Source organism: Elephas maximus, chromosome 24 (genome assembly GCF_024166365.1).
Source record: "Elephas maximus indicus isolate mEleMax1 chromosome 24, mEleMax1 primary haplotype, whole genome shotgun sequence".
Lineage (NCBI taxonomy): Eukaryota > Metazoa > Chordata > Mammalia > Proboscidea > Elephantidae > Elephas > Elephas maximus.
This window is the reverse complement of record NC_064842.1, coordinates 20,625,107-20,640,471: the sequence shown is the minus strand read 5'-3', so window position 1 is coordinate 20,640,471 and position 15,365 is coordinate 20,625,107. Positions and strand designations below refer to the sequence as shown.

Below are 15,365 nucleotides of genomic sequence, written 5' to 3'. Positions count from 1 at the left end.
TTTAAAAAGTATAACTAAACTTGTCTATATAAGAAAGCAGAAAAGAGGAATAGATAAATCTACAATAGTGATTGGGTATTTCAGCCATCCCCTCTCACTATTTGATAAAATAAGTAGACAAAATATCAGTAAGGGTACAGAACACTTCAACAATATTACATAATCAAACAACTTGACCTAATTGGTATTTACAGAAAACTCCACCCAACACAGCAAAATACACATTCTTTCTAAGGACACACAGAAGATTCACCCAGAATAAATATATTCTGAGCTAAAAAACAAGTCTCAATAAATTAAAAAAGATGTAAATCATAAAGTATTTTCCCAGACTGCAGTTAAATTCAAATATAAATCAATTGTTTTTGCTGTTGTTAGGTGCCGTCCAGTCACTTCTGACTCATAAAGCCAAAAACCAAACCCACTGCCATTGAGTCAATTCCGATTCATAGTGACCCTATAGGATGGAGTAGAACCGCCCCACAGAGTTTCCAAGGAGTACGTGGTGGATTAGAACTGCTAACCTTTTGGTTAGCAGCTGCAGCACTTAACCACTACACCACCACGGTTTCCAACTCACAGTGACCCTATATACAACAGAACGAATCACTGCTCATTCCTGTACCATCTGCACGATCATTGTTATGCTTGAGCCTGTCATTTCATCTACTGTATCAATCCATCTCATTGAGGGTCTTCCTCTTTTCTGCAGATCCTTTACTTTACCAAGCATGATATCTTTCTCCAGGAACCAGCACTTCTTCCATGACATTTGTTTATGTTTCTGGTAATCCATGGTATATTCAATATTCTTCACTAATGTCATAATTCGAAGGTATCAATTCTTCTTTGGTCTTCCTTATTCATTGTCCAGCTTTCGCATGTGCATCAGGCGACAGAAAATACCATGGTTTGGGTCAAGTGCACCTTAGTCCTTAAAGTGACATCTTGGCTTTTGAACACTTTAAAGAGGTCTTTTGTAGCACATTTGCCCAATACAATACGTCATTTGATTTCTTGACTGCTGCTTTCATGGGCATCGACTACGGATCCAAGTAAAATGAAATCCTTGACAACGTCAATCTTTTCTCCGTTTATCATGATGCTGCTGTTTGGTCCAGTTGTGAGGATTTTTGTTTTCTTTATGCTGAGTTGTAACCCTTACTGAAAGCTGTAGTTTTTGATCTTCATCAGTAAGTACTTCAAGTCCCTTCTTTCAGCAAGCAAGGTTACATCATCTGCACACTGCAGGATGTTGGTAAGTCTTCCTCCAATCTTGATGCCCTGCTCTTCATATAGTCCAGCTTCTCAGATTATTTGCTCAGCCAGCATACAGGTTGAACAAGTATGATGAAGGATACAACTCTAACGCACACCTTTCCTGACTTTAAACCATGTAGTATCCCCTTGTTCTGTCTAAACAACTGCCTCTTGGTCTATGTACAGGTTCCTCATAAACACATTTAAGAGTTATGGAATTCCCATTCTTTGAAACGTTATACATAATATGTTATGATCCACATAATTGAATGCCTCTGCACAGTCAACAGAACACAGGTAAACATCTTTCTGGTATTCTTTGCTTTCAGCCAAGATTCACCTGACATCAGCAACAGTATCTCTCATTCCAATAAAACAAAGATACATGAAAACCCTCAAGTATTTTGAAATTAAACAACACACTTTTAAAGAGTTCATCAGTCAAAGAAAATATCATGACAAATCAGTGTATTTGGAAACACAGTAACAGATGAAACAGACATGAAACATACAGAAACATCTAACAGCTATAAAGTATATTATATACGTTAACATATATAAAAATAACATAAAAGTATTGTTGCCTAGAGGGAAATTTATAACATTAAATATTTATATTAGAAAAGAAAAATGTCTTAAATAAATGATATAAGCTTCCACATTTAGAAACTAGGAAAAGAAAAAGCAAATTAAATTTGAACTAACCATAAGGAAGGAATAAAGAGTAGAAATCAATGAAAAAGGTAACCCAAAATTGATAGAAGAAAGTCAATGAAACCTAAAGCTGGATCTTTAAAAATATCAATAGAAATTATTAAATTTTGGGCAGACAGATCAGAAATCAAAAGAGAGACGGTACAAACTCCTAAATATCGACAACATGACCGCATTACTAACGTTAGCACAGATCCTACAGATAATAACAGAATAAGGCAACATCATTAACAATATGTAAATAAGTTCAATTTTTCAATGAACTGGACAAATTTCTGGGAACACACAAACTATCAAAGCTCTCTGAAATAAAATTAATAGTTCAATATATATTTTTATTGATTTTTTTTTTAATTAAAAAATTTCAATTCATTGTTAAAATCTTCCCAGAAAGAAAACTTGTGGCTCCAAAATTTCATCGGTGAGATGAAAGTTTTTTAAATTAAAAAATTTTAAATATCTATTGAGTTAATAATGTTCCCTTATGCAGTAAGCCTTTATGTAGAAATTGACAAGTTTATTGTATAATTTATATGGAAATGCAAAGAAAATAGAATTGTCAAAACATTGTTGGAAAAAAAAAGGACACGGCTGGAAGACTCAAACTACCTAATTTCAACACTTACTCCCAAGCAAAAGTACTAAAGACAGTGTGGTACTGGCATAAGGATGGATAGCTATAGACCAGTGCAACAGAATAGAGAGCGCAGAAATGGACCCACACATATATGGTCCACTGGCTTTTGGCAAAGGTGTCAAGGTAATTCCATGGGAGAAAGGACAGTCCTGTCAACAAATGTGCTAGAACAATGAGACCTCCATTTGCAAAAAAATGAACTTTGACCCTTATACAGCACCATATACAAAAATAAACTTGAAATGGATCACAGACCTAAACATAAAAGCCAAAACTATATCACTCTTATAAGGAAACATAGTAGAAAATCTTAACCTTAGGTTAAGAAAAGATTTTTTAAATTAAAACCAAAATTCATAAACCATAGAAGAAAACAACTGAGAAATTGTACCTCATCTAAATTTAAAGGATTTTGCTCTTCAAGAGACACTGGTAAGAAGGTATTATCAGTGGTTTCCAGGGCTGAGGGTAACAGGAAGGAATTGACCGTGAAGGGGAATGAGGGACTCGCTGAGGTGATAGAAATGCTCTCCATCATTACTGTGATGATGGTAAAACTACTGTATACACTTGTCAAAACTCATTGAGCTGTATACTTAAAATTGGTTAACTTTATCGAATATAAATTATACATGAATAAATCTGATTGAATAAAAAGACTGAAACAAAAATACACGCAAGAAAAAATTCCCTGTTAAAAAAATAAAAAAGCAAATCACACACTGGGGGAAAATATTTGCAAAGCATATATATAAGAAAGCCCTTGTATACAAAATACATAAAGTCTGATAGCTCAATATTAAGACAAACCACCCAATTAAAAACAGGCAAAAGATTTTAACAGATACTTCAAAAAAGAAGATATACAAATGGCAAATCAACACAGTAAAAGATGTTCAATATCATTATTGCTCAAGAAATTCAAATTAAAACCACATGACACCACTACACACTCACTGTAACAGGCAATATTAAAAAAAATTAACCATACTATGTGTAGTGATAGTGTTAAACAACATGCTGGGAGTGGAAAAAAATACAGCCAATTTGGAAAACAGTTTGGTAGTGTCTTGTAAAACTGAATATACGCTTACTAAAAATCCTAGAAATTGAATACCTATGTATTTACCTATGAAAATTGAAAACATACATAAGTCCACACAAAGATATGTACTTGAATATTCACACGAGTTTTTTGTTTGTTTGTTTTTAGTAATAGCCCCAAACTGCAAATAATCCAAATGCCAATCTACTGGTGGGTAAGTATAAACAAATTATGTTACATTCATACAATGGAGTAAAAGCCAGAAAAAGGAAGTAACTACTGATATATGCAACAACACTAATGAACTTTAAAAGTATTATACTAAGTCAGAGAAAGCAAACACAAAAGACTGTGTACTGTGGGTTTTTTTAAATTGTAATTTTAAATATTATTTTATTCTAGTATCCTGTTTTTCTTCTTCAGGGTCTCCAATTATACTTGTATTGCTTCTCTGTTTTTGTCCTCTTGAAATGCTTACTCTGTGCAAGAAGACTACCCTGAAATTGCCATGCTGTGCCATAACCATGTGCTGCAGACACATGGAGCTGAATCATGGAAATAAACAGATGCCTGGTCAGCCCCTGCAGTTCCATCCACCTCATCTGAGATTCTAGACACGTGAGTCAAAACCCTGGGTGCTGAGGCTAGTCAAGTCTTCTGATGACTTTAGCCTAATCTGGCACTTGATTGCAAATTTCCTATGAGAACTGCGTAGCTAAACCTAGCCAATCCACAGAGCCACAAGAGATAATCAATTGTTGTTTTAAGCAACCAAGTTGTGAGCGGCTTGAAATACAGTAATAGATTAAAAAAACACCATCCAATCTCCTAAGGGAACTTCTCCATTCCTTTTGATTTCTTCCCTAGAAACAATATTTTCCCAATACCATCGTTGATAATTATGCACACTTTTAAGTCTCCTTCTTGTAGTAACTGGAGCCCTGGTGGAACTGTGGTTAAGAGCTCTGCTGCTAACCACAAGGCCAGCAGTTCGAATCCACACTTGCTCCTTGGAAACCCTATGGGGCAGTTCTACTCTGTCCTACAGAGTTGCTATGAGTTGGAATCAACTCAATGGTAACAGGTTTTGGTTCTTGTGGTAAGTACTCTGACCTATCAGGGCCCTTTTCAGGTATCTGGCAGTAAGATTGGAAATTGTCTTTCTGGTGATAATTTTAGATCAATCTTAGGCATGCCATTAGCTTGTTCTTCTTTCTTCTCTAGAGATTTTACTGACTACCTTTAGTGTTCAGAAATGCTTGGAGCAGAAGCATGAGCGTTTACTCACTGGAATTTGATATCTTTTTTTTTTTTTTTTACTGGCAATTTGAAGTTTGGAGATTCCCCATTTGTTGATTATACTACTGAGGGCACATGTTTTGGGTAGTTTTATCTGTTCATCTTATTTTTTATTATATTTTAGACAATTTTGGGAGATTCAGATTTACCTTACAATTACCTCAGCATTTTTATTCTTTTTAATGTTTTATTTAATCACAATTCTAGAAATGTTATTATCTGATTCAAACTCACATAGAACTTTTATAATCTTTCTACTATTACTGCTTAAAAATCAAGTTACTTTAGATGCAGTTAGTATTATTTATTAGAAAAGAAAAAGGTCTTAAATAAATAAGGTTCCACACATTTAGAAACTAGGAAAAGAAAAGGCAAATTAAACCCAAACTAGCCATAAGGAAGGAAGTAATAAAGATAAGAGCAGAAATCAATGAAAAAGTAACCCAAAACTGATACAAGTCAACGAAACCTAAAGCTGGTTCTTAAAAACTATCAATAGAAACTATCAGCTTTTAGGCAGACAGATCAGAAATCAAAAGAGTGAAGGTACAAATTGCTAAATATCGAGAATAATGATTCATTTTAGGAAACTAACCTTGAAATGTCATAAAATTATGCACAAAAAAATATTCCAACTTTGTTTTGCCTGGAAATTTAGATATTAATTTGAATATTATAATGCCTCCTTGTCTTATGAATTTTTGAAAATGTTCTGGGTAAAAGCAATAGAATTCTGACATAACCTACATAATATAACTAATGACTAAAACAGTTAGCAAGGAAATTAGCTTGTCAGACCCCTGACAATAAAGATATTTATATTTCTATGAGTTTAGTAAAATTTTAAAAATCATCACTTCGAATATGAAATGGTATTTTTCATTTAAAAATCACCCAAATCACACCTCCATAAATTAGTAAGAAGAACTAGAATGCCGACTGCCAGCACTTCTGTCTTATATGAATTTAAAATGAGAGGATTTTGGTTCACTGAAGACAAAATGCCAGCCAAATAATGAGAAATCTGAAATAAGTCTGAGAGGATCTACAGAATGGCACGAAACTGAAAGCCGCATCCATCAAACAAAATTAGTTTTGTTAAAGAAATTAATACAGCATGTAAAACGAGCTAAGTATGGACAAGAAGAGTAAATAACCAAAAGTGGTAGTTCAGCTGTACCCACATAAGTTACATACAGGAATGTGAAGAATTTATCAGCTAAGTAACATTTCTACACAATGATTTTCCTTTACCCCCTTAATGAATCTTGACTTTCCAGGAGATTTCGGCCTTGTGAGAGATTTACGGAAGTCCAACTTATAAGTTTTACATAAATGAAGCTGAGTTAAGATTTTGAGGAAGAATCCTAAGTTAAGGACTTCCTAAAACAAACAACACCACCTTAGTCAATTTTGAGTTTATTTTTTGCCCAAAGTCTCTTTCTGCTTCTCACGGAAATTTAGTAATAACTAAGCTACTGGCGGCATAGTGGTGAAGAACTCAGCTGCTCACCAAAAGGTCAGCAGTTGGAATCCACCAATTGCTCCCTGGAAACCCTATGGGGCAGCTCTACTCTATCCTATAGGGTAGCTGTGAGTCAGAATCAACCTGATGGCATTGGGTTTGAGGTTTTTTTTTTTTTGGTAAGCTACAAAAAGAGAGTGGTTTGGATATGTTAGGAGCAGTGTAACTGGTCACCTTATTAGAGTTGTTTTACTATTGGTTCTACAAATGCTGACTACTGTCCACCATAGATTGCACTAAACTCATGTCTATAACCTTGTTCTACCGGGCTCCAAAATAACCCTTGCATATTCCGCACTACAGTCAAGGCACATGCCGTTCGTGCACCAATACAGAAATAAAGGAAGACTCCACGGTGCTCTCTTTGGGACCTACTAGACGTCAAAGCAAATGAGCATTTTTCCTTTGTTATCTTACAGAATTTAACACACTCTCTAATACTTAAAATACTCTCCCTTCTTAACTTGTAAGGTTTCTCTTGTCTGACACCTTCCCAGGATCTTCCTTTAACTTCTCTCATCACCAACATGTCAAAGGCACCATGCTTGGCCACGAATGTTCTAATTTCACAAACTTTTCTCTCACTGGACGTTTCTTCACTTCTTTGGTTTTAGTATTGATGATAACGCCTATCTGAATCTCTGTTCTATCTTTCCTGCCTCCCTGATATCACACTTGACAACTTAAACATAAGCACCCCAGAACTCAGTCCTCTTCCTGTGTTCCTTTTCTTTATGAACTGCAACAGCATACCCAAGCCAAACAAAAAAGCCAAACCAGTTGTCATGGAGTCAATTCCGACTCATAGCAACCCTACAGGACAGAGTAGAACTGCCCCATAGGGTTTCCAAGGAGCAGCTGGTGGATCTGAACTGCTGACCTTTTGGTTAGCAGCCAAGTTCTTAACCACTGCACCACCAAAATCACTCGACATTTCTCCTTCTACAAGTAGTCATAGGTCCTGGAAATTCTAATTAGCACTAGAATGTGATTCCTTCCCACTAACACAGCCCCAATTAATGCCCTTATCTTTTTTATGACCAGTTCCTAAAAACCTCCCAACTACAATAGCCTCCCAAGCAGTTTCCCTGCTTCCGATTTTGTCTTCTCCAATCCCAGCTTCATCCTGATCCAAGTATTCTTTCTAAAACATTAGCTCACAGCGATGCTTTCATGATACTCCACTACCCCCAGAAAAAAAATCCACTTTGCTTGGGGAAGAAGATCTGTCCTACTATGACCTTGACTCCCTATTCAGACTCTTCTGGGTTTCCCCTGCAGGACTTCATGCCTCATCCATACTGTGCTACATGCAGTATGGGGGCGGGGGGGGGGCACTTGCATGCTTCTGCACTTTATATATTCTATTCCATCTGTGTGAGAACACTTCCCTTCCCATCCTTCCTGATGTAACTTACCCTTTAAGTCTTAGCTCAGCAACTACTTTAGAAAGTGTTTCCTGGCATCTTCCCCTTCCTTTTCTTGCTTCATGTACCTCTACTCTGTTATCTCATAACATCCAGTGTTATCGTAGTAACAAGGACACTATAAAGTATAAGCCTATTCTCTTGTCAGTCTCCCCAATCAAACACTCATCTTCATAAAGGGAAGTACCATGAATTCCTTATGTCTGCATCCTCTGAGGCCCGACCCATAGATGCTCAAAAAATATTTGCTAGATGAATGGACTATAATAGAGTAGGTTCTAAAGTTAACACATAAGTTATTAAGTATAATTAAAATGTTGTTAGTTGCCACTCAGTCAATTCCAACTCATGGCGCCCCCAGGTGAAAATTCCTTGGGAAGGTACTACACTGGAGACCAACATCCTAGTTAAGCCTAGCATGGTTTTTCCTCCAGAAATGGAACAAGAATATAGTTTCTTTAGATGAACACTTCTAGTTACAATACACTTAACGACTATGTTTTATGAAGACTGTGTATTTTTAAACACCAGAATTACATCACATGAAGCTCTAGGGATGGCAGGTAGGAACTGAAATGGAGTAAAAGAACAGCAGGTTTATGTCTCTCATCTTGAGGTCACTCTGCGAATACACTCACCGAGAAGAATAGCAGTCAGAATGACCATACATTTAAATTCCCTATCTAGCTATCTAAGCACTTTCTTGCTAAACCCATTTAGTTAAACTCATGTAAATTAAATGCAAGTATGAGGCAACTCCATTGTACTAATATGCCTATAAGTGGCCGTGCTTATTTTTAATTACCAACATTTCTCTCACAATCCACTTACATCAAGATTATTTAGTGTTTTGAGTAATACCTGCAGACACAGATAACAACAAGCACGGCCACAAGCATGTTAAACTCCTGTGTGGTCTTTTGAAAGAAGTCCAGATATTACAAAATATACAAAAATGTGAAGAAAGTGTAAAACAAAGGAAACGTCTTAACTGTTTTTTTTTTATATCTCAAGATAAACATTCTAGAACCTGGGCCAAAAGAACGCTACTGCTAATTCAAAATGAACAGATAATTAGTATGAATTGAGAAACAAAATGGCCTAGGTATGGTTAGCTGCCTCAGCGGACCCACTAAGAAGCCTGTATCAAGGCAAAAACTGGAATGGAGAGTTTTGAGAATGCTGCCATGTGGGTGAGTACTAGCAATTTACCAGAGCTTACTTTTCAACAGACCAGTGCCGTCCTCTTCAAGTCTCCTAGTTAGCACACAGATATTACTCAATGGGTAAGTCATGGTATATGCATATGCACTGGTGTGGATTCCTTATGTGGGTTCATAGCTGTCCTTCGTTTACTCCCCTCTCTCTATTTCAGTCTTATTTCAAAAACATACCTATTAAGTTTGGTATTTTTTCTACAGCAATTAAGTTTTCTGCATCTCCAGAAAGCATTCCTGGACAGAATATATGGCAAGGTGAACCTAAAGCAAAACCAAAACTAAATATGTCACCATAAGGATATACTGAGCACAGATTTCCTTCCCAGCAATGATAAACTTCATAGTGACCCATGTGACGAAATAGAACTGCCCCATAGGGTTTTCTTGGTTGTAATCTTTGCAGCAGCAGATCACCAGGCCTTTCTCCCTGCTGGGTGGGTTCCAATGGCCAACCTTTCGGTTAGCAGCTAAGTGTTTAACCATCAGAATCTACTTGATGGCACCCCCAAAAAAGTAAATCAAGAATTGAAACAATCATATTAACTTCCAAGAACTAAATAACTACTGTAAGTGTACTTGATAACCTAAAAGAATAAAAAATTGGGAGATTACATATGCATAGATTTCATCTTTACCTAAGTTGTATAAATATAAATAATCCAATTTTCACTTTCTCTATATTCCTAAGGAGACATTTTAATATCAATGTTCCAAATCACTAAAAAGAACTAATTTGGACAGTAATAATGGCAGTGCTATAATTACTGCTTATGCCCTTTAAAATTACATATCACACACAGAAGCAGTTCACCTGCTTTGATAGATTAAATAATTAATCCTTATCTAGTACAGATAGCCAAAACAGAAATTATGGGGAAAAAAAAAAAAAAAAGAGAGAAGAAATCCTACACTAGAGAAATAACATAGGCGTTTCAATGCTAAAGAAAACCATCTGGCTAGTCTGAAAATCTGCTTTTGTGTGTAAAATCTTTTCAACAATCATCAATTAATTACTCTCAAAAGTACTCTAGGCTTACAATGGAAGTGCAGGTGCACCTAGCTCTCTCCGGGAACCTTCATTCAAGCCACCACGCAGAAATCCTCTCTCTCCTGTGACGTTCCATGGCCCTGAACACGTGCTCCTGATAAAGGTGATGATTATTACTTTATACTTAGGGTAGTTTTTGTTCCTTATCTTCTCCACTCAACTGTAAACTCTTTGAGCCTAAGATGTATGTTTAATTCAGATTTGTATGCCCCACAATAACTCCCAGAGTGCTGGGCTCACAGACTCAACAGTATGTATTTTATAAATATACTCAAAGATACTCCCTCTTGAATATACATTTTTAGCTTGTGCCAAAATAAACTACATTGTACATTATTTTCTATTTTTCTCCCTACTTCTTGATAGTTCCTGTTATCACTTTTACTAATTTCTCTTATCCCTGTTTCTTCAGGAAATGTGTTCACTGTTCATTCATTTATTCATTCAAATCATCTAATAAATATTTGTAGAATACCTACTTTGTACCAGGAGTGTGTAAGGTGCTGGGGTTACATCAATGAATAAGCTCCTTAAAGAGCTAAGAGTCTAGTGGAAAAAAGAGACAAGTAAACAGATAATTATAAAACAACGTGATAAGTGTTATATGTGAATACATGATACTATCTAACAAAATAAAAGAGACATTTCAGAGTGTTTCCCTACGTTTCTGTCTGAAGTTTATCTTTTTCCCTGTATTATTCTCTCTCTTGGTCTTTCATCTGTCTATCCGTCTGCCTGCTTGCCAAGCTTCTTTCCTTCAATTTTTTAAATAGCTAATACATGCATGTAGTATAAAATATAAAAGCTGTAGAACAGTACATAAGTGAAAAATATGTCTTCTTCCTACCTTATCCCCAGCCACCTAGTTTACCTTCCCAGAGACAAGTACCGTAATACTCAGTGCCTAATTCTAGAGATATTCTATGTACATACAAACATGTATGTACATATATATGGTCTTATTTTCTTTTAACACAAATGGTAGCAAAATTTGTACTCTGTATTTTGCTTCTTTCGCTTATAACGTATCTGTCATGGACTGAATTGTGTCCCCCCAAAATATATGTCAACCTCACTAGGCTGTGACTTCCAGTATTGTGTGGTTGTCCTCCATTTTGTGATGTGTTGTAAATTCTAACCTCTACATGTCAACAAGACACAATCAGTGTGGGGTGTATCTTGAGTCACACCTTTACTCAAGTCAAAACGCTTACTCGAGTCACAGGCTTACTCAAGTCACACCCTTACTGAGGTCACACCTTTTATCTTATAAGAGATAAAAGGACAGAGAGCTGAGCGGAGAGGGGAGGGACCTCACTACCACCAAGAATGAAGAGCCAGGAGTGGAGCCCATCTTTTTTGACCTGGAGTCCCTGTGCTGAAAACCTCCTAGATCCAATGGAAGACTGATGCCAAGAAACATGGAGATCTCCAAGAAATGCCAGGCCCACAGATGTTGAAAGGAGACAAGGACCTCCTACAGAGCTGACAGAGAGAGAACGCCTTCCCCTGGAGCTGGTGCCCTAAATTCAAACTTCTAGCCTCCTAAAATGTGAGACAATAAATTTTGTTTTTTAGCACCATCCACTTGTGCTATTTCTGTTATAGCAGCACTAGATAACTAAGACAATATCTTACAAAAAGTTCCCTATCAGCCCATATTGGGCTCCCTCATTCTTTTCAATGGATATAGAGTGTTCTTCTGCATGGGTGTAACACAATTTATTTAAATCCTCATTTAACTACAATGTTGCAGTGAATATATTTATCCCTATATCATTCTCCAGTATAACTGTGAGTAGTCTGTAGTATAAATTCCTGAAAGTAAAACTGATGGGTCCAAGAGTATGTACACTTTTTATTTTGATAGATATTGCCATATAGACTTCATCAATTTCATTCCCAAGGGCAAACTTATCCACCCCCATAATTATGAACTTTATGAGAATGTCTCCCAAACCTCTTATTTAAAGCTCTAAGCCTTATTTACTCTCTATGATATTTCCACATACATATTTTCTTCAAACATTAGGAAAAACTTTTTCAAGACCAAATTTACAATCTTTATTCTCAACATGATCTTCATAATTTCCCTAGATCTGAGAATTTACTTTCGATAACTCCCCTCTTGGTTTCTATGCACATCCAATTAATTAGTTGTTAAAACCCACCTATTCTACAATTCCATTGCCCCATGTTCTTTGTATTTTCTCAACCAACGTTTGACTACAAAGGTTCATTTCTGCATGCCTGGCCCATTATCTAACCACTCCAGTTCTTCTGGCCTTCATTCACCCCACCAGTGATCTGTTCACACCATCCTCTCCGTCTTTATGATCTTCTCAAATCACTTCCCCTGTTGAAATCTCATTAAGTATTTAAGGCCTTACCCTAAATGCTAGATCATCCAGAAAGCGTTTTCTTTTATGAATTTATTTAGCACTTAGCTCTTGTATAACACATTCTAATTTATAACAGTTATAACTTATAAACTCCTTCATAACAAGGATAATGGCTTAACACATTTATATAAATCCACACTGCCTAGGCACTCAAAATAAAGGAATAAATTGTTGCAATGAACCATTTCTTATAAATAATTCCATAGGAAGAAAAATTCTATAGAGGATATTTAATTACTTCTTTTGGAAAATAAGCCTGTTTTAAGTCTATGAGATACAAGCCCCTATTTAATAATTATATTTATTTCAGAATGTTCACAATGTAAAATATTTCCACTAAATTACAATTTTTCCTCACATTAATTTTGATCAAAAAACAGAAAGGAGAAAGGATAGGGAATAAAGAAATAAGTAAAACGTACTACTAAAATGACTGAATTTCTCTTCATTACAAGACACCTTGAATCTCTCAAATATAGCCACGGTTACTCTACTACCATGTACCAAAACCAAAAAAACCAAATCCAGTGCCATCGAGTCGATTCCGACTCACAGCGGCCCTACAGGACAGAGTAGAACTGCCCCATAGAGTTTCCAAGGAGTGTCTGGAGAATTCGAACTGCCGACCCTTTGGTTAGCAGTCGTAGCTCTTAACCACTACGCCAACAGGGTTTCCACATTACCAAGTAGGAGGAGTGAAAACACAGCCACAATGTGCCTATGGGCTAGTGTTCAATGGAGTTTAAGATGGGTAAAATGGCTTTTTTGCAAATTTCACAGAAAGCCTACTTAAGGAAAAACTTTGAAAAGCATCATAGATCCTGTGTTTCTGGCTTTCAAAATTCAGTAACATTACCCCAAAATATACTTGTGACAAAACTTTTAATATTTAAAAAATATTTTCAAATATATAGTATATATAAATATGTCTATGATTATGTTTCTCAATATATAAAAGTAGTTATATAGTAAAAAAAAAAAGATCATCACATATCACTAGGAGTTATTCCGCTTTCATCTACTCAGTAGTAGAAAAGAGGTGAGATCGACCCTTTTCCAGAAGCAGAGAATTGCTGTATTATGGCTTGTATTTTTAAATAATGATAACACTACCATGCAAATGAAAGTGCGAGATTTACTTCTTTGACTCACCTCTCCCCCATTAACATATTCCATCACAAAACACAAACGGTCTTTTGTCTGGAAGGAATATTTCAAGGACTTGAAATGAAAAAGAAAAAATGTTATATTATATATTATAATCCCACATTCTTATCATTATAATGATACCAAAAATAGAACACTTAGAAGTAGTAAAGCATGACTGAGTACCTGGATCGTTAGTGTTCCTTAAGAGTCTACCGGCAGTGTTTAAGTAACAGTGGATGGGAAACACCGAACTCATTTGGTTTAACTCAGCAATAGTTATATTGGGGGAAAAATTAAAATTTTAGGTAAAAGTGAACTTAATAATTGTGATGAGCACTTTTCAATCTACTCTGCCATCTATCTGAAACTGCAGTGGTCTCCAAAATTCTCATCCATGCTACTTCAAAGTGCAGCCTACAAAATTCTCTGGTGGAAGTCCCTCAGGATTACGATTACGGTTGTTATATTCAGGTTCCCGGTAAAGCTGGAACATCACTTTTTGCATACTGGGTGTAAAACATGATCCAACCCAGCAGAGTTGGCTGGTGCAATTTTATAGGTTATGAAAGATATCAAAATTTTAGAGCTATCTTATTACACTGAAAAATAAACATCTAATAATGTTACAAAAGAAGTCTAGGTATCTAGTGATACCTCTGAAAATTTCTTTAGATAATCCTAAAACTCTAAAAATGTTCCCCTTTTGAAAGTCTTGCTGTTATTTTTAATCTTACTATACTATGCTGGGACGGACAACATACAGAAACTTCGCAAACGATACCTCTATTACAAGGAACCTAAAAACAGGACTAAAACGTGAATTCATTTGTTTCAAAGCAACTAAGTTATATGCAAATAAATCCGGTTTTACTCTGTCTAGTGAAGAAAAGACATCATGATTTATCCTGTCTTTAACTTAATATACTCAGTATCATTGTATAACTTAACATACTCTATTCCTAAAAAAAGTCTGTTGCTATAAAAGTATCCAATAACTACTCCTCATATTTGAATACCATGTTGGCCGATTATTTAAATATTTACCAGAAGCCCATAAACAAAAGAAACATAAAAATCTTACATTTGATGTTAAGGACTGTTTTTAAAAGTCTACCATTTTCTCAGTGGTTGCCTCAAAATGCTACAGGTAGTTGGTTTGCTCTGTTTCTTTTTTTAAAAGGTCATAAAATTCATGAGAGAAAAAGTCTCAGGAAAGTAATGGGTGTACAATATTAACGTGAAGAGATAACAGATGTATACACACTGTAAACTTAATTCATACATTTAAATAATTTCCAAGAAATCTGACTCTGGTCTTTCCACAAAGAAAATGGCATGTCTAAATGAACAAGTCAAAACTACTGCCCACAACTTAGTTTCTGTAACAAAATTCCTTCAACTTAAATGTTAGGATTTTACATCTGTCCTCTAGTGACTTACTGTTAAAAAGGGATGTCTAGTATTCTTTAATACTCTGCTTTCAGTTAGAGTGTGGGCCACTTCATCCTACAAAAGACAAAGGCAAACTTTTAACATACGTTCTAAGCACGGATAATCTAAAAATTTCACGATTCCTCTAAGACCAGGAGAAGTTAAAGCTAGAGAAAAGATAGAAACAGGTTTTAAAACACAGTAGCAT

The 15,365-nt window shown here is 35.7% G+C and overlaps 1 protein-coding gene across 6 annotated transcripts in view; it reads right to left on the bottom strand.

Moving 5' to 3' along the window:
* The window catches only part of AKT3 (AKT serine/threonine kinase 3), a 325,618-nt gene that overhangs the window by 86,251 nt on the left and 224,002 nt on the right, over positions 1-15,365 (bottom strand). For all 6 annotated transcript variants that reach the window (XM_049868135.1, XM_049868133.1, XM_049868137.1 and 3 more), the window contains 2 exons: positions 15,167-15,232; positions 13,730-13,798 (listed from right to left, as the gene is read on the bottom strand). In XM_049868135.1, the coding sequence (XP_049724092.1) occupies positions 13,730-13,798; positions 15,167-15,232 (135 nt within the window). The remainder of the gene's footprint in view (positions 1-13,729; positions 13,799-15,166; positions 15,233-15,365) is intronic.